Below are 20,129 nucleotides of genomic sequence, written 5' to 3'. Positions count from 1 at the left end.
TTGTTTATTTGGTGAATAAAACAGTAAAGTTGGTATATATGGAATAATTTATCATCCTAAAGGCAGCCAGGGTTAAAGATCCTCTAATTTCTCTAAACCTTTTCTGCGTCTTACTTTGAATTATAAACATATCTGGGGACTTTCTAAATGATCTGCCTGAGACTCCTAAAATATTAACCCTTTAGTAGCCCTCATGAAAACCCGGACTTGTCATTATTTAAAGATACAGTTAATTGAGTCACCTGTGTTCAAGCAGGGATATCAACCATAACATACTGGGAGCAAAAGCACCGATTGGAAGTCATATATATGATCACAGAGGGGGAGTATAGGAAGAAGGCAGCTCCAGACTGTGCGGTCCTGAGAATCTACCCCTGAGACTCTTGAGTTTGGGGCAAAATCCTGAGAGTTCCCAGGCGTGCTTCCATTCATTCATTCATTCATTCTCAATTCATTCATTCTCTTGCTAACCCATTAGTCGTTAGGAGCACATCATTCGCTTCTGTCTGTTTTAAATAGTCGACTTGCTAAAAAAAATTAAAAACTTTCCAAGATAATTATTTTATAGAATCATTTTTGTTTTGGCTCTCGGACTGTAAAATTCAGTAAGATTAGAACAAATCACATGAAAGGAATCCAAATATTTTTCCTGCAGGATTCCGTAGTTCGGTTACTTTTTCTCATAGCTCTTTTTATGCGATTTTTTTTTTTTTTTATGGAAAAAAGCTATTTATTTAGTCTGGATTAAAATAAAGGGGAATGTATGAAAACTGTGTGTATTACTACTGATCATGAATAAAAGGGTACGTGTCATGTGACCATTTCAGACTCTTTCCATCTTAAGAGAAAGTTACATTTTCACCTTAAAACATTCTGTTTTTGTTCAGAGACAGCTCTGTAAATTTTGCTAAATCGATCATTTTCTTGATGGTAGAAAAACGAGATGAAATGAAATAAGTAAAATAAATGTTGTTTGTTAAATGTTGTGTTACTCGGTAAGTATCTCGTATATAGAATGTAGGCAGCAATCCCCTATTCGATAATCCTTCTTTTATGGAATACGCCAAACGGTGTTAAACCCCCCCCCCAAAAAACGACATCCTTTATGAAATGTATAATACGTATAATACGACTGCCGTGCATTGAATGCACAGCCTATCGCGTTTAACGGATGCAATGTAAGCATCTAGAACACGTAAATATGTTTTTTTTTTAATGATTTCATCTTTTTTACCATGTATAGGCGGCTTTAGCGCTGGTGCGGAGCGGGTCCTGCTTTTGGGTCCTCTATGGTGGGATAGCAACTAAAAATGATACCCCCCCCACACACACTAAAAACACACAATTCAGCCACAATAAGCCCACGTATGACCTCCCATAATGCATGATGGCGGAAAGCTACGGCGGGACCGTTCGGCATCCTTTGCTCGGTGCCGCTAGCCTCTTGCGGAAACGTATTATAGACTCGGTGGAAGCGGACACTGTCCCGCTTTGTGCGTTTCATTGATACTAAGTAACCGCATCCGCCTCCCGTGCCGTCCCTCCTCAATATTTTGATTCATCTCCTCCAGCAAAGACTCGATTGACACAAAACAAAAAGCACAAGACCAGCTTTGCCCCGTCCCGTTCGCCGCATCTTTCCGGTCGAAGAGCTGCAGGAAAGCCGGTCATCGAATGGGACGAGTAATCCTCAGATCTTGAAGGCTTTCAACTCGCGCGGATATTTTCAATCCCGCGACACAAGGCGCTGGACTTCAAAAAATAATCAAAAGAACTCGGAGTGCAAAAGAATAAAAGTTTATTTTTCATTAAAAATAAGTGGTAGAATATAAAAAGTGCGGTAGTGCCAGGCAGGCGTCATGGTCGTCTCGTAAATCACGAAGTCTCCCTCTTGGTTTCTTGGTGGCCGTTCTCTCACCAAGGGCGCGTTCCCCGAAGTTCCTGCTTCCTTCTCACCCACTGGGCGTCCATCACTGTCCCCAACACGGTCCAGGAATGCCGGTCCCAAGGAGATTTAACGTCCGAGACGCTCCGCTCCCTAACAGGACTCCCCGAAGCTCCCATCGTCTCCAGTCCTGGCTGAACTCTCAGCGGCGGCTCAGAATTCCGGTGGACGGACTGGGATGGCTGGTGGCTTTGGGGAAGTCCAACCGAATGAGCAGAACTCTCAGGAGGAGCCCCTCCACGCGCCCTGTGAAGGCAAGTCAGGACGATAAGCAACGGCGAGGACCCAGGTTCACACATCACCAAAGGCGCGTCCGTCCCTCTCACCGCGTAGACACAAATCAAGCCGGGAAAGATGCCGAAGGGCAAATCTTCAGGGTATAAACCGGTCATACAGAAGGCACTTAAAGGGTTATAGGTTTCGGTGTAGAGGAACGTATGGGCTGGGGTCGGTTAATGCGCAATATATGGTCAATATAGTATCTATAGACTGCTTGCAAACGTATAGGTGGGGGGCTGTTCTCCCTCTGTGTTATGTTCTTACCTGTTTTCTGCTTCTGCGGGTTTTTCTTTTTCAGCTGCAATGAGAAAAAAAAAAAAAAATTAGCTAAGACCACCATTCACAGGTACGGCGTCCATCTTACAGGGAGGACGGGGATAGAGATGGGAATAAAAAAGATGGCGTTCGAGAGGACAGAGGAGGGAGACGGCAGGATAGACGGCGGGCGAGAGGTTTGGAGGCGTTATGTAGGATGAATGTTGGGGTGCAGTATCAGACAGGCGAGAAAGAGGAGGAGGTTGTCCTGGATTCAGCCTCCAGGACACACAGAAAGGAAGAGGTTAAACTGACGGCAGATGGGCCGGTTACCCCTGAATCTGAATCAGCGGACTGCGTAATTAAACGTACGGTACAGATTATTTATTTTGGTCTGTACTTACCCAAAGGCTGCCCCCTGGTGATGAGAGGGGGACTGCAGTGTCGGCTGTAGCTGCTCCTCTGAGCCATCAGCCCGCGAGACAGGTTCCCGTCACTGAGAGCGCGAGAGAGACAGAGAGAGACCGAGGGGCAGAGAGGTTCGAGATGGAGCGGGATGGGAGCAGTAAGATGCGGAATGTCATCGCAGGATGGAGAGAGCGGCGGGGAGCGAAAGATGAAGCAAAACAAAAACGGTAAGGAGGTCAGAAAAAAAACAAAATGATGGAGACGACAACATGACGAACCTCGACATCAAGATAATCCTTCCATATCCATCTGTACTCGCTGGGCCTAAACATTTATCCTCCCCTAGTCCTGCTTCCTCTATATGTGTGTATAATAATTATATATATATATATCTATCTATCTAATGTCTGCTTTCTGGGGTCCAGCTGCAGGACCCTCCAACGTACTCCAACGGAGTCTTTAATCGCCTCCTGTAACCGCCCTGGTCTCCGTAACATTTCACCTGCCGCCATTTTTTGGGGCTTCCATTATTCAGACCTTAGGCCGGGGTTGTCCCCCCTTCTTAATGTAGAGGGAGTCTCACTTACTTAATAACTAAAACATTGGCGGCCAAACGCTGCTAAATCAATAACTTAATATATTCAGTTTTCGGGCAGAGTATCAGCCCCCTAACCCCATATCCATCCTGTAACGACGGACCTTTCCTCACAATCCACTTCCCTGCCCCGGATCTCCCCGTAACCCCCTATACCTAACCCGCACTTGTATAATACCCCCCTTCTGTATTGGTTTCTTGCCCCTACCCCCTTCTCTGCATTTAATAAACAATTATTTTTTTTAAAAATAACTTAATACCCTAATGGTCAAAAAATCCACAATACAAGAAAAGTTTGATCAACCTGCACCTTTATTAGTGACATTATTAGAAACATTCCCCGGTCAGTCAATGAAATCATTAATAAACAGGAGGGGGGCCGCAAGTTATAAAGAGTCATCATAAAAAAAGTATTGCACGACTCTCTAGAACCGAGAGGATTTTTTCCTCCCCATGAATTGTTGGCGTGGGGAAGGGGGGGTGCTGATGTCAGGTTATTCTGCCGAGCGGGCGCCCATCGTCTTCTGCTCACAGTAATAGCCCGCGGCGCGAGGAAGAGGAGGATTTATTAGAAGAACGAAGGCATTTTAAAAACTTTCGGGGTTCAGAAGAAATGGAAAAAGAGAGAGCGGTAAAAAAAAAAAAAAAGTCCGTGTTAATGGTGAATGCTTTGAGGACGGGTCAGGGAACTGGCGGAGAAAGACAGATAAAGAGAAAAGAGGAAAAAAGGAGATAAAGTGACAGGTAAAAGGAAGAGCCTCCTGTTATGAGGAGACACAAGCAGGTGCTACCTGATCATACCCCACCGGCCCCCATAAAGCACGTCTGGCCCTCTACACATGACATCAGATTGAGCTTGGACTATTGTATTTTTGTTCACCTGTCCGTCCTTCAAACCCTACCTGGTTCTCCTCCTGCGGGAAGCGTCCTCGTGGTCACCGTTGGCCGCCCTGTGGAGGGAGTGAGGGCGACAGACTCTAAGGGACTTCACAAAGTCGTCTTCGCCCGGAAGCGGCCGAGCAGAGGCCCGCGTAGGAGAGGAACTGAGGCTGCTGGCGCGATTAAGCCTGGATTGTGCTTGGCTGAATGGCCATGGAAGACCTTCCTCTTGCTTTAGAACTGAAAGAGAAAGCGAGATCCCCACTTACACCACTTTGTCCGCCCCAGACGTGTCCGTCCCTAGTTTTTAACCCACTCTTCAAGCCCATAGTTCTTACAGTCTCTCTCCGACAGCGAGTACGGTTTTATATCTCCCTCCGTCCTTTTGGATGGTAGCTTCCTTACTGGGGCTGTAAAAACAAAAAGATCATCATGGTATTAGAACCCAGTAAGTTTCTACTTCATTCATTCATTCATTCACTCACACTCCACTAGCTCCACTCATTCCAACTCGCCCATTCATGTCATTCAAAATCATGATGCAAATGCAGATAAAAACTAAGATGAAGACTAAATAAAATGGCAAGGATGACAATGTTGGACTCACTAGGAAGGAGGAGAGAACAGACTGCAGGAGCCTTTAACGCGGTTTACATGAATACGTGACGACGGCAGCCAAGCTAAATAAATGCCAGGGAAGTATGTACCAAGGCATGATGAGTGGGAGAACTTAGACTCCAGCTAGAGCGAGGTCTCCAGTCCTTACCAATGGAGACAACACTGATGATAGAGACGGTTCAGGTAGACTGCATGGGGAACGCGAGAGACGGCGAGAAGCACGGCGAAGGAATGAGATGACGGGATTTACTAGCCGATCTTGAAATTTACAGAACTATTGAGGCAATAAAGACCCCCCTTTTCAACATCAAACACACAACAAACATCCATCCAGGGTGAGGGCATTTAAACGAAGGGCAGAACAAAACCATACCTAGGAAAAAAGGATCATTTTGACCCAACCCATGGAGAACAGAGGTAGGTGGGAGAGGGGTAAAGGGGCAGGGGGGGCATCTTGTGAGTAGGGGTGAGGACCACCTGAATAAGACCTAGGTGTTTTATACTGTCATATACTCTACAGCTTATTACATGGTGGAGGAAGGAACTCTACAGATCGAAACATAATGCTGAGCGGGAAGCAAAATAATCCCCTTTTATACATTCAGGGGTCCCTTTTTTCACACTCATTTTCTCCACCCTTCATATACCTTTTAATGTATAGAGAGCGGGCGGTGTTGTTTCTTTCTTGAATGTACTGCATCCATATTAAAGCACTTACGAAGCACCTTAATATGTATTCCTCCTTGGTGGGGCTGTATGGGCCGTCTGACCAGGGGTAGGCAGCAACATTGCTCATCGCGGACAATTTAATGATGTTAAACCTTGGCATGGAGAGCCCACCACCCATCCCTGCATCTGACTGTGCATTTAAAAATATAAAGTAAAAAAAAAAAACAAAAAAAAAAAAAACCCACAAACTTGTGTCTGAGAAATTTGCATATTTTACACTGAACACCTGCAGTCATCTTATTAATATATATAAAAAACTAATTATTAAAAAGCTCGAAGAAATGGGCAGAAATACAAAGCATTCGACAAATATGTTCCCCAGTCTGGGTGCGATACAGAGCCCCCCCCCCGCTAAATAAAACCCCAAAACAGAAAAGCTCTAAAGGCAAAGATAGGGACATTCGGGAGAAAAAGGCTGGATAGGAGGTTATAGGGGGCAGTTAGGAAGGTGCGGGGTCTGGGGGTCTCTTACTGTCCGGTTAGCGGGAGATCTTCAACCTCCGAGTCATGAAGCATCAGCTGCTGGGGGTCGGGAGGGGGCAGGAAGGGTTATAAAAAGAATGGGTCATTTTGGGCTTATGGGCAGCCTGCACTTTCCTCCTACGCAGTCACTTTTCCCGGGAGAGTCTCTTGGATCTTTTCTGTTATTACCGCTACACAGTGCTGTCTCTTTAACCCATTAGACATGTCACTTTGCCGCTATACATGGCTGTCCATTTAACCCATTAAAAATGTCACGGTCACAAGGTCACCTTTCCAGGGCAAGGCCCTTGAATTATGTCAATGGGTCCCTTAGCTGCTCTACAGGACTGTCTCTCTTATCTACCATACATGTCACTTATTAGGTCTCTTTGCTCTTCTACATGACTGTCCCTTTAACTCATTTGACATGTCTCTGTAACAAGGTCACTTTCCTGCTATACAGAACTTTAACCCATTAAGCTTCTCTTATTATTAAATTAGCATTACGTCGTTAAATGATTTGCTTTCTAGATTCGCCGGTCGGTCAGTTTTAGGGTCGGATAAACGTTACCTCTGTGATCTCTGAAGAAACCTTCAAACACCACAAAATTGTTAACCTGAAAACAAGAGAACAGATGCCTTAAAATCATTTCTCTGATTATACCCCCTACGCCTAGAGGCCATCTACCCTGTAGGCCCTTCTAGAATACTTCTATCTACCTGCGGGATTGTGGAGCGGAGGTTATAATGCTTCCTCAGGAAGGACAGGAATTTTTCGGACGGCCGGTCAATGGCAAGATGCTGAGGTTCTACCTGCTCCACCTGCCGGAAGGAGAGAAATCCAGAAACAGGACAGATAATGTTAGCAAAAGGTATAAAGAGAGCGAGATGGTCCCAATGAAGGTTAAAACAGACCACAGAGATCCGGATATCATATACAAGGAGGTTACCCTTAACATGTGGCCGAAGAGCTCTTTCCCAAATCCATGGCGTTGAAGGGATTCGTGAATATAGAAGTCTAGGATACACAGGGGTTCTGCTTCTATATGGGATCCTGAGTGGTCCTAAAGAGGGGATAACCTTATTAATATATGTGAAGGGAGCAGTAAAGCTTCCAGGTCAACCAGTCAGTAAATACGGAGCAATCCGTTATAAATGAATGACTCGCGTTAAACAATAATGGCTGCCATCAGAGCCAGTACAGCTGTGTGGGGGGTCCAGACTCTGGGGGGGGGGTCCCTTTTTCACACTCATTTTCTCACCAATACAAAGAGCTTTTTGTATCCAACCTTCAGGAAACCGATCACAGCTCCTCGTCCAGCTCTGAGAATAAGAGGAGAAAAAAAAAAAAGACAGAATAAATCTTAAAGCATCTGGCAAAGATTACGCGTCGGGGATTAAAGTACCTGAAAACGGGGGAACGACGGCAAATTAAGGGGGACGCGCGTATGTGTGCATTGGTGACAAGGAGAGGGGTGACAAAAAGACAACAACCTCAGCTGAGAAAGGCATCTTTGCAGGAGCTCACGTTTTTGGGGTGCAGTCTTTCAGGATATAGAGGTGATGCTTGTTACTCTGCATGCGCGAGGCACTGGTTATTGGAGCAGGTAACCTCTGGGCCTGAGAAAAAAAAAAGGAAAAGAATCGGTCCACGGAAAGCTTTGCAGAGGGGAGGACGAAATATTAGAGCCAAGGGGCGAAGTGCAGGCAGAATAGGGGGTCCTCAGGACCACCATTTATCAGAATATTGAGGATGAATGGAATCCTAGTATAAAGGGCGCATTCCTCTAGTGGTGACTTTGGGGTACTACATGAAGCATTTGGATTCACATACAAACAAACCTGGTGACACCTTGTGGCCACAAAGTGCATTGCAGGATATAATACAATATAAGACAATAAGGCAGCTTTCTCCCATCTATATACTGTATATTTATTAAAGAGAATATAAAAGTCCCTCCGCAAGCTTTAGGTCCTATCAGTTTACCCTCACTTTGCCATATGTCCCCAAAAAGTATAACTGGTCTAGTGCACGCGCGGACCACACAGTTAAACTCGCGTACCTTGGCGGACAGCTTCCCAATCTCGTCTATGACGGCGGTAATTTGCTTCTGAGCCTCGGAGCTGAGAAAAGAGAGAATGTCACAGCGCCTGTCACTGCGCGCACCGTCACAGCGCCTGTCACTGCGCGCACCGTCACAGCGCCTGTCACTGCGCGCACCGTCACAGCGCCTGTCACTGCGCGCACCGTCACTGCGCCTGTCACTGCGCGCACCGTCACAGCGCCTGTCACTGCGCGCACCGTCACAGCGCCCGTCACTGCGCGCACCGTCACAGCGCCCGTCACTGCGCGCACCGTCACAGCGCCCGTCACTGCGCGCACCGTCACAGCGCCCGTCACTGCGCGCACCGTCAGAGCGCCCGTCACTGCGCGCACCGTCAGAGCGCCTGTCACTGCGCGCACCGTCACATCCGGATATGTACAGCGGTGTGAGGGGAGTACAAATATATTTTACATATATATTACAAAAATGAAATTCGAATATATCCAATAAAAATCAAGGCTATCAATCTAGTAGAATTTATTATAAGCGCACGTGGAACGCTTGCAGCGCTGCCTAATAAATCATTATTACCATTTTATTATTACGTTTTATAATTATTTTATTATTATTATATCTGTATTTATTTTATTAATTATTCGAGTAATTTATTTTTTAGAATTATATTTATAATTATATTTTCATTCTTATTATTTTATTTGTATTTATTTTTATTCATTATTTTATTTTATCATAATTTATTATATATTTTTTTATTTTCATTAATATTCTCTCATTATTTTAATTGTATTTATTTTTATTAGAATAATATGATAAAAGCATAATGATTATTATTTTCACATATTTTATTGTTTATTTATATAGCGCTAACAATTCCCGCAGCGATTCTTACAGTCCCTACATTCAAAGGGTCTGACGAGACTAGAACCGACAGAACTGATACATTAAGTAAAGAGGATTTGGCTGGTGAGCTGACAATCTAGACACGACTTCCTTTTGGGTTAAAATCCATATATTTCTTTAGAGGCTGCTCTCTGTGTTAACAGAGGCCGCCGCTGCCGCCTGTGCTGTTGGGCTGAATACATAATATTTTCCTGTAAATAGTTATTAGTGAATAAATCTGTTACCCAAACCACTAAGGTTCTGAAGGTAAGAATCAGGGTTTCTTAATAAAAGTGTAAATCTGAAGGCACGTGATGCTGGACGTCATAGTCTAATACTAGAGGGTCAGAGACTTAGGTCTAATTAAGGAAGTTTTACTTTACTGAGAAGGGGGTACCAGCAGAAGTGGTAGAGGGTAATACAGTGAGGGTATTAAACATGCACGGGATAGACATACGGCTCCCGAATCTAAGACGAGACCAACGACTGATTAAGGTTTGAGTCTTTACAGCAGGAGAAACGGGCGACTAGACGGGGGCCGATCTGCCGGCAGGTTCTGGGTGTCTCTACGTACCTGGAGACCAGCGGCCGCCGCTGCGGGGTGAGCGAGGAGTCCAGTTTGGTGATGGGCTCCAGGAATATTTTGTGGACGTCAAAATCAAACTCCATGGCTGGAACGGGTCAGTGATGTGCAGAAAACGTGAAGCGTTAACCCTGCAGGAATGAGCGGCTGCGTGGGAATGTGCGTGTGCGTGGGAATGTGCGTGTGCGAGGGAAAGCGAGCAGTGTTACGGTGTCTGCTGTTTGTCACTTTGCGGGTCTGTTGTACCAGCGGTCACCTGCGCGCTTCCTGCGTGTGTTGTGTTTATTGTTGCGCATCCGGGGCTCTGGGTACCGTGTATATACGTTACTGTATGGCATATATATAGCGCTTAGCGATCACATACATATAGATTTAGCGCAAGCTGGGGTCCTGTGATGACACGTATGTAGTCGGTCTGACCAGATGTGCAGTTAATGTGTATTCAGAGTGCATGCATACGGGCTTTACATACCAGTACGTATATAATGTGTATAGAGCTGCTATATGTGTACCGAGCCGTGCGCTGGGTGCGTAAACAGTGACCGCATTGCTTTTATGCTAGTATACTCCGTGCCCTAGTGTACCGTGCGCGCTCCCGCTGCCACCTCCGCACTGCCGACCGCCTTCTGTGTCTGCTCTGTGTGTCGGTGCGCGCTCACGAGACAATAGGTACCGGCTCGACACAGGGATTTGTGAGGGTGGGCGCGCCCCTGTGACATCATTTCCCTCCAATCAGTGAGGGAGCGGTCGCTTCCCTTGGCAACGGCTCTCCTAGAAACAGAAAGCCGCTATCGGTGATTGGCTGGAATCGAGAAAGAGGCGGTGAAGGGATGCCGCTTCAGATCACGCCCCTTTCCGAATCTCTGCAACGGCTTGTAGACGCGTAGTCACGCCCCTTTGTTGATACGCCCTTAGCAACAGACAACCCATATAGTAAATACGACTGTGGAGCTCTGCAGCTACAGGATAGGCCTTCCTTAGCAACCTATATAGTCTCTTAGCAACGTGCGAGCTCCACCCTTTTAGGTAAAATTACTGGGAGCCATATGGAGAAATTAAGTAATTAAAGTGATAAATACAACCATTTCCCTTTACAGCACAAAGTTTGATGAATTCATTTATTTGCTCATAAAAATGGCATTTTGAGTTAAATGTAAATAACCCATGAGGCCGGAGCAAACAATAGCCTGTTTTATTGTCTTATGAAATGGCTGTAGGGGCCACAAGCTTCTGGGAGTCTTGTCATGGAGACCGGATAAGGATTAGTCCTATAGAAGGCCAAATGTCCCGATTTGCTGCAGACTGAGACTTCTGTACAGGAGGGAAGTTTATTTAAAAAGACGAGAAACGTTGGAACAGGAGATCGGAATCTATCACTAGAGGGTCAGAGGCCGAAATAGAATGGAAGGAAGTTTTACATTAAAGGGGAATGTAGTAGATAAGTGGAACAGCCTCCCAGTCAAATTGGTAGAGGCTAATACAATGAGGGAATGTATGGGATAAACATATTGAGTCTTTACAGCAGGAGAACTGGGTGACGAGTTGGGCTGATCTGCTCTCCATACTTTCCAAACTTCTGACCCTGATCTGCAGAGCCCTTACCCCCCCCACACACCTCTCTACCCTCTCCATTCCTCTAACAACCTTCACCTATTGTCATTACCCCTTCCTACACTCCCGTATTCAGGATTTGCCCTGTGCTGCGCCCCCTCTCTCTCTCTGGAATTCTCTCCCTCGCCCCCTGCTGCGCCCCCCCCTCTGGAATTCCCGCCCTCGCCCCCCCCCCTGGAACTCCCACCCTCGCCCCGTCTCTCTCCCTCGTACGCAACTCTCAAAAGATCTCTGAAAACCCACCCTTTGGGAAGTGCACAACCTTCCCTCCTAACATCTACTGATCTCCATCTGACCCGTTGTCTCCACTTCCCCCTCAACCACCGACTAGATTGTAAGCTCTCGGAACCAAGGCCCCCCCCCTCTCCTTCTGTACCAGTTTATCGTGCATCATTTTCAATAATTGTTTTATTTATTATTACATTTGATGCTACAAAAACTTTTGCAACCAATAAGGATCCGGCGATGACATCATAGCACCTTCTCACCAGGTTTATTTATCATTTACAAAATATACAAAACAAAAAAAAAACCAAAAATGAAGTCCATCTGAGGACTCGTAAAAGGAAGAAACGCTTAAAAAAAAATACAATATATTGTTGGAAAGTTTTCACAGAAAACAATTTCACTGGATTAGGAGCCATCGCAGACCCCCCCACGGCACGGACGGCCGCTCCAAGACCCCCCCGTTAATACTGTACTCAGTGTATTCCGGCCGGACAGGCGCAGGAAACAAATACGGCGGTTATTAAATATTCACCCGTCGGCGGGAACGCCACAATCGAGTTGCTGCCGTATAGGAAATATATACGTTCAGCAGCGTGTCCGTCATCAGCAAATCGATCCGTCATCAGTGTGTAGATGCTTTACCGCATTACGCAGCTTTAAACTCTCATTTTTGTGCAGGTGCTCGGCGCCGTCGCCTCGACTGTTCATTCGATAATCCGTGATGAGGCGGCGCGAGCGGAAACGGATAGTGGGGAGTAGAAAACGTGTAGTGCTCCGGGGAGATGACGCATAAAACGTTAGTGGTTACGGTCCAATACACAGCAGACAGCGTGGCTGCGGGGAAAGGGTTAAAGAGAGGAAGGATCGGGGGGGACTGAGGAAAGAAAGGCCTGTTTTAAAATAGAAAACATGAACACATTTCGGAGAGGAGGGCGTTAAGGTGGGAGAGGAGTAAAAATCAGAGGCATTATTACACGCGTCTCGGCAGTCCAATCACGTTGCAAAATCACCGAGGGGTTTCTCGTGTCAAGCGGAATACTTTCCATCCAACCTCCCCGATGCAGATATTTCTATCGTACGCGTCTTGGGGTCTTCTGAACGGAACCAACACAAAGGCGGGGCTTTGTTGAAGAGGAGATGGGGTCGTAGTCCGTCAGCGCGCTCCCCAAAGCTGGCTGATCGAAGGATAGAGATAGGGCCTCATGGAAGCCATTAAAAAATACGAAACCAAAAAGATTGTCCTTTAATCGCGTTTGTTCTCCCGTCAAACAGCGTGCATTGAGAGACAGCGGGCGGGGGTGCCTCAGGGCAGCGGGGGGCCATTGATGCCCGGGTGGTAGAAGGCACAGTTGTTTTCGTAGCGGCAGTTGCCCTTCATCATGAAGTGTCGGCAGAAAGGACGGCCGGACATGTCTACAGAAAAAAAACAAACACAAAAAGGGATGAATGCTCAGCACGGAGGTCTTCCACGAAGCAGCCCCCCCGACAAACAAACGCTCGGCCACAAAGCGTCAGGAAGGCAGAGAAACCAACAGACCCCACACCGCTCTCACACGAAAGAATCTGGGCTCACCTCCGCCGTGACCGTGTCCCCTGTGCTCTCCGTGTCCTCTGTGGTCGCCGTGTCCCCTGTGGTCTCCTCCGTGACCTCTGTGGTCGCCGTGTCCCCTGTGGTCTCCTCCGTGGCCTCTGTGGTCGCCACCATGACTCATGCCATGTGGGCCGTTTCTTCCGCCTCCAGGAGGTCCTCTGTCACCTCCACGACCACCTCTACCCCTGTAGCCAGGGTCTCCTCCTCTCCCTCCTCTCCTGTGAAAAGGTGGTGGAGGTCCTCGGTCTCCTCTCATTCCGCCTCCACCATGGGGTCCTCCTCCTCCTCTCATGTTCTCATTAGGTGGGGGTTCCCAATAACCGTCGCGTTGTGGTGGTGGCGGCGGCGGCCCCATCATGCGCGGACCCCCCGGGGGACCATGTGGACCTGAAAAAAGGAACGTAAATTTAATCTCCATTTTTTTTTTTGTGCATGGTTGCCAGATATTTCAACACACACAGCTCAATAGTCACTAATAAAGCGTTCGTACCTGGAAAGGGCCCAGCAGGTCCTGGTGGTGGGTAATGCTGAGGGGGTGGCTGATGCTGTGGCGGTGGCTGCTGCGGTGGATTTTTTGGAGCAGGCGGAGGGAAGCCGTTGTTGACGGGCATCGGCACCAATAATCCTTGTGGAACTGAAAGAAACCGCAAAATCAGATCAAAAACCAAACCCAGGGCACCCGACGCGCTCTCTTCCCACCCCACCGTGTAACGCAATGAAACCTACCAGGTCCTGGAGGGGCTTGGTTCTGGTTCTGATTCTGTAAGGACCCGAGTAACTGTTTGATCTTGTCCGAGAAATCCGGCTGCTTCATAAGGTCTTCGGGATTGGCGGCTCCCTGCGCTCCCTGCCCAAAGAGAATTCAAAACGTGGAAAGGTCAGCAACCCAGAGAAACCTTCCTACGTCGTCAGCGCAATAATTGTAATATTTACTAAAGTGTTCTGTGTTAAAGGATTAAGCGATCACAACTTCAACAAACACGCATCACACTCCAGACGCTGCAGCCAGTGAGTGCGTACTCACTGAGCGAGTACTCACCATTATGGACGTCAGGATCTCCTGCATGGTGCCTGGCAGAGGGCTGTTTTGCGCCTTGGAATTGCCCATACTACCCATCAGGTTAGCGAGGACAGGGGGCAGCTTTGCACCGCCTGCCATGTCTGGTGACTGAGAAGCCCCGCTCTGGTCCAAAGGTTCAGGATAAACACCATCATCCATAGAACAATCCTAGAATAAGATGACGGTAGCGTTAGAAAAATGCTTATGTTATCAAAAATATTCCTGCTGACAAGAAAAGCAGGAAACGTCTAGTCGGATATTTTTATGCTTTTCTTGAAATTGTGCCAAGAGATGTTATCTGCTTGAAATCAGAATAAACCTCCCTGCACAGGGCATATTACCCCAAAAACACCATGGGTCTCCTCACGCTGACGCTATGCCTACTGGGAAACCCTTTCAGACCCTATAACACACACACATGTACCACGCACACACATACATATATATATAACACACGTATACATATACCAGGCACACACACAGACATATATAACACACACATTATCTGGATATATATATTTTCCTTATATTGGATTTCACATATAGGAATCACGCATATCCCCCAGGCTGCCCCGTACCTCATCCAGCGGTATAAGTTTAGGAGGTGATGGTTCATACGGTTCAGGATCAGGTTCGTGGGGAGTGTCAGGAACGCTGAAACAATAAGGAATGCATTAGAAGAATATTCCAACTACAAAAAAGAATAAAAACCCGCTGTTTACAAAGGGAGACATTGGGCTGGAAGCGCAGGCGCCCCTCACCTCTCCTTGGACAGAAAGATCTCCTGCAGAATCCCCATCTCCCTCTCAGCCTGGGTGTGCTTCTCGGTGCTGTTGCTGCCGATTTGCACCAGGGCCCCAGGAAGGCTGATGGGTCGCGGCAGGACCCAGGGGATGGTCTCCTCCATAGCATCGTGACTCAGGCGCCGGGCCGTCTGGAAGGCCTGACGATCCTTGAGCATTTCTTGCTTTGCCGCTTCACCAAAGTCCTTAATCTTGTTTACATTGACTGTGAAAGAGAGGGAAACACATAGCAGATGCTTAGCATTAAACTGGTTTCGACTTTAATACCCATAGCCCAATGTGTAGGAGGATGCTTATGGCGCGGGGGGGGGGGGACAGGCCGACGGCAGCACTCACCTCTCTCGGTCTCATCCAGCTCGAAGTAGAAGTACTCCCTCAGACGGCTTTCATCTTGCCAGCTGACCGTTTTCTTCTTCTTTCCTTTCTTCGTGAGCTGCGAGGCCTCTCCTTCCGCTGGTTTGGCATCGGCAGATGCGAGAGGAGTGGCGGAGGCTGCAGGGAAGAAAGAGTTAACAGTTATAGGAAGTACAACAAAAATATATTTAACAAAAAGAGCAATAAAGGGATAAGTTCCCCCTTCAAGCAACGCAGCGACCCGTTAAAACGTGACAGACAGACGCAGTATGGACGGAGCGGATGACTTACTTTCCATGGGTTCTGGAAGCTCAACAGCCGGTACCGGCGTCCCCGGTCGGTCCACATCCATCGATTCCACCGCGGGTTCTGGATCCGGCGAGGAGGGTTTGTTGATGCTGTTGGTGTCGCCGGGGCACTTGCTGTCGAATGGACTTGACTGCAGCGAGAGAATTGACACTTTTAGTGCACAATAATAATAATAAAATAAATAAAATAAAGTGCAGGCGAGAAGGTACTCAAAATACACTTTAAATCCACATCTCTCACCTTATTACTGGTTGGAGAAACCGCTTTCTTCTTCTTCTTAATCTTCATTCCAGCAATAGGGGCAGAATTCAGCGCATCTAAAAAGCCCAAACTCTCCATAGCTGCAGAGAAAAGGGCAGAGAATAAGAAGGTGAATAACCCAGAACTGCACATTCACAATACGATGGCGTAGATTTACTGAAAATGGCTCGTTTATAGCCGATAAAATGAGCTTTAGTGCGATACGGGCTTTACAGATAAGCAAACGAAGCTTACGGGGCTCTATAACATCTATACATCTAAGAGGTACTCACGCTGGGCGGGAATAATTTTGACTTTGATCTCTTTGGTAGCGTTCGGAGTGGTGTTGAGAGGCTTGTATTTTTTCTCCGCAGGAGGAGCATCGGAAGGCGTTGGAAGAGATCTGCGGAGAGGGGTAAGCAAAGGTTATTTACGCTGTAAGGAATCCTGGGAATATGTTCCACTTCTGGGCCCGTATGGAGCCGGCATTAAACCAGCTCTAATTATCGCCAATTAACAAGAAAGTGACGGTGCGGACTGGATTCAAGATAAAGGACTAGATTCTTACCCTTGCCTCTTCACAGGGACCGGCTTCAAGTACTTGTCGGATATAACAGGAACGACCGGGGGTTTCTTGGCCGGGGCAAGCGATGGAGCTTCAACCTCAAGACCTAGGAGGGAGGAATCACGTTAGAGTTAAGATTAAAGAGATAGAGGCGACATTAATGATCCGCGCTTCTTCGTCTGTCCTACTTCACTCACCAGTGGACCTGAACTTGGCGTGGCTGGGCGCCGTCGTGCGAGGAGCCTTCGGTTTCTCCCGCTTTTTATCTCCTGGCTCCTCTGCTCTTGCTTCGGTTTTGGCCTCAGGGGACTTGTCAGGGACAGGTGACCGGCCCTTGGGCTCATCTCTCTTCTTTTTCTTGTCCTTGTCTGCAGAAGTAGGAGATGGAAGTTTTTATATTTGAAGAACAGTTTAAGAATCTTCCCATCAGCCCCTGGGCCCAGAGTGGTTATAAATCGGTTCTCCCGTCCGTCGAGGCACATAACGCGGGGAGTCATTAAAGGGTTAATCTCCTTACCGGGAGGGATCAGGTTGCTCTGAGTTCTGATCACCGCCATCCACTCACTGACCAAAACACCGGCGAGCTTCCGAAGTTCTGTAAGAGAAATATCTTTTATTTACATAGCGCCAACAATGTATGCAGCGCTTAATACAATCCATATATTTAAGGGGTCTGATAAGACGAGAATTGACAGTGTCGGTTGACTTAATGGTCGAATTCTCCTCAGAAAGATTTCTTTATTCAGATCATGTGCATAATCGAGACAAGGCAGGCAACAAACATACATCGAAGCGTTGTCTGAATACATGTTTAGAATACATGGTTCATATAGGATCTATCTATTCTTAGCAATATATTCTGATTGGTCTACTTCAGGCAGCAATCGCCTCTTGGCACAATTTCAATAAAAGCATAGACGGAATTTCCTGCTTTAATGTTCCCGTCAGCAATAATATTCACGATAACATAAGCATTTCTCTAACAGACAGACTAAGACAAACCGATACATTAGGCGGAGAGGCTCGGCTCGCAAGCTTACAATCATGAAGGAAGGAGTATATATCAAACATGGAAGAGGGACGGAGAAACTTTATATCTGTTTTTATGTATCTTACCTTCATCCTCACTAGATTTGCTGAGCTGCTTCACAAGCTTGGCTGTGTTATTCTGGAAGGAACGATATAAATTAGACCAAGTGCTATTGTTTTATTCACGACACACAACCGCATAGAGTTGTTGCCTCCAAATGGAGATGCGAGCACGAAAGTCACCTGTTTGAGGTGGTCCACGGTCAGCGGCAGGTGCCGGAGCGTTAGGAGAATCTGATGCAGCAGAGGGCTGTTGTTATTTGTTCGGGCGTACGTCAGCCAACTGTTCAGCAGCTTGTAACCTCCGACCCGGATAAATCTAGAAAACGGGGTAAAAAAATGGATTTTTGCCGGTTCCAATATATGTAAAGAGTCATACATGTGCATGGTAATAAATGTAAACGCCGGTGGGTTAAATGTCTTCCTCGGAGGAACTGCATGTAATATGAAGAAGACAGAGGATGACTACAAAGAAGACGGGTAACAGGGGCTGCCCAGCAACGGTAACATTAGACAACAGGGATGAGAGTTGGGGGGTGATCACATAATATAATAATAGTAATAACAAGATACAAATAATGCAGAAACCCAGAGACTCGTTAGAACCCACTTTGTTTGATTAGAACTCACTTGGAAAGAACTTCGGGTGCATTTGTTTGCAGCACAATGTTCAAGTAAATACAGCGGCTGACCATCTTCCGAGACTCCTTCATTAAACTGGATTAAAAAAGGTAAAATAAAGGTTAGCCGCACATCAGGGGCGTACGATACACAACATTCACAGGGCGGTAAACACGGGCCGCAGCCAGGACACCTACGTGAAAATCTTTGCCATTCCTTCAGGGGCCTTCACTTCCCCATCTTGTCCCAAAAAACAATCCAGTCCTTTCAGGAGCTCGTGGGGATCTATAGGTCCCGACCCCATCATAGCACGGACCTGGGAGAGCAATTAAAGATCGGTTAATTAAAGAGGAATAGATACAGAAAGAGGGGGAAACATTAAAAAAAGGGATAATTACAGAAGAAAAAGGGGAGAATGCTTAGAAACATGATGTAGATGTGATCTATATATATATATGTCACAATATATATATATAAATACACACACACACACACAAGGCAGGTGCGGGAATTACCCACACATGAATTAAATCATCAAATATTTGGGGTATTTATTCGCATATAAGATATCAGTGTAGGCTCGTGGGAATATACGGTAGTTTTGGGTCTGTTTGATGTAATCAGAGGGTCCTGCGTGTATCCCAACGGGACCGGTCAACCGAAGTATTAATCAGAGGGTCCTGCGTGTATCCCAACGGGACCGGTCAACCGAAGTATTAATCAGAGGGTCCTGCGTGTATCCCAACGGGACCGGTCAACCGAAGTATTAATCAGAGGGTCCTGCGTGTATCCCAACGGGACCGGTCAACCGAAGTATTAATCAGAAGAGCCTGCATTTATCCCAACGGGACCGGGTCAGCCGAAGTGTTAATCAGAGGGTCCTGCGTGTATCCCGGTCAACCGAAGTATGAATTAGGAGGGCACTAGCTTTGTTTAGTAGACGGTCTCCGGTTATATATAAGACACCGTTCATCGCTTGGCGGCCTGCTTTTCTACCCAGTAACCCATCAAGAGTTGTGTGACAATCGAATCATAAAGCTGCAGAGGTTTTGTGTTTTTTTTAAGGAAATCATGATTTGAGGAAAAAAAAAAAAAAAAAACCGTGAGAGGAAGGTCGTCGCCCTTATTCCCCCAGCATTACTTTGGCAAGTTTTCCATACAACAGATCGTGAACATAAAGGTGTTAAAGTCATCCTGATGAGCAGAGGAAGCACTCAGGAGGACGAGACACAGAAGGAACAGAAGCCCCTCCACCCCCTCCAGCCAGAAGCCGTTTGTATGGCGTGGAGAAGGATCCTCAGCCGCTGTCACTGAGGAGGAAATGCTGCTTACACGGCCGGAGCGCAGGCGAGCAGCCAGCGTCTCAGACTACTGAATACTTCTATAAATTACACACATTTCTAATGCAACATTAACTCTACAGCGACTACATGTATCTAACCCGTACAAATAACGCCAAGCTACTTACACGCCGGCTTCCTTACACGTGAATTCATTAACTGCTTGAGCTCCAGAAACGTAATAAATAAATAATAAATACTGAACTAACTCGAGGCACCCAAGACCTAAGAATAAAAAAACACAAGGCAAGCTACGCTAAATATTCAATACAACTAAAAATGTGATCCCTTTGGTTTTAAAATGAGAAAAAAAAAAAAAGATTTTACAGAAATTTCTAAATAGAAACTCAGATGCCCCCCCCCCCCCCCGTTACAATATTTCAATCAAACTGGTAAACGAGCATTTTTATGTTCACATGTATGTAGACACTCACACGGCACGGGGATCAGATGTACCAGGAATCACTCGCGCACACGCAACACACTCGACCTGGCATGCATTAAGCGGTTACGTGTAGCAACATTAACATGCATACAGATACAGAACCCGAATGAGGTGTATTTACAGTATACAAGCGGGATGAGATGTCTGTCCTTACTATATATATATACACACATAT

The 20,129-nt window shown here is 46.6% G+C and overlaps 2 protein-coding genes across 2 annotated transcripts; both read right to left on the bottom strand.

Annotated features, from left to right (window-relative positions):
* Positions 1-1,914: 1,914 nt before the first annotated feature.
* Positions 1,915-9,784, bottom strand: LOC149274839 (alpha-tubulin N-acetyltransferase 1-like). Its single transcript, XM_089505222.1, has 12 exons — positions 9,690-9,784; positions 8,234-8,294; positions 7,699-7,790; positions 7,433-7,493; positions 7,121-7,234; positions 6,891-6,992; positions 6,742-6,787; positions 4,700-4,771; positions 4,385-4,601; positions 2,884-2,975; positions 2,489-2,522; positions 1,915-2,347 (listed from the first exon to the last, which is right to left on the bottom strand). Exons 1-12 carry the CDS (start codon positions 9,782-9,784, stop codon positions 1,915-1,917), a joined length of 1,419 nt encoding a protein of 472 aa, XP_089361348.1.
* A 3,056-nt stretch (positions 9,785-12,840) lies between these two features.
* Positions 12,841-18,473, bottom strand: LOC149274838 (serine/threonine-protein phosphatase 1 regulatory subunit 10-like). The gene is made up of 18 exons (XM_089505227.1): positions 18,367-18,473; positions 18,179-18,265; positions 17,732-17,867; positions 17,576-17,627; positions 16,977-17,054; positions 16,657-16,827; positions 16,463-16,565; positions 16,188-16,297; positions 15,895-15,995; positions 15,637-15,784; positions 15,328-15,483; positions 14,950-15,196; positions 14,767-14,842; positions 14,168-14,356; positions 13,855-13,975; positions 13,619-13,762; positions 13,111-13,515; positions 12,841-12,950 (listed from the first exon to the last, which is right to left on the bottom strand). The coding sequence occupies exons 1-18, from the start codon at positions 18,471-18,473 to the stop codon at positions 12,841-12,843; spliced, it is 2,541 nt and encodes an 846-aa protein (XP_089361353.1).
* Positions 18,474-20,129: the final 1,656 nt, after the last annotated feature.

Source organism: Sceloporus occidentalis, unplaced genomic scaffold, assembly GCF_023333645.1.
Source record: "Sceloporus occidentalis isolate IW3139 unplaced genomic scaffold, rSceOcc1.0.p SCAF_318, whole genome shotgun sequence".
NCBI lineage: Eukaryota > Metazoa > Chordata > Lepidosauria > Squamata > Phrynosomatidae > Sceloporus > Sceloporus occidentalis.
Note: the sequence above shows the minus strand (reverse complement) of the source record. Positions and strands in the feature narration are given on the sequence as shown.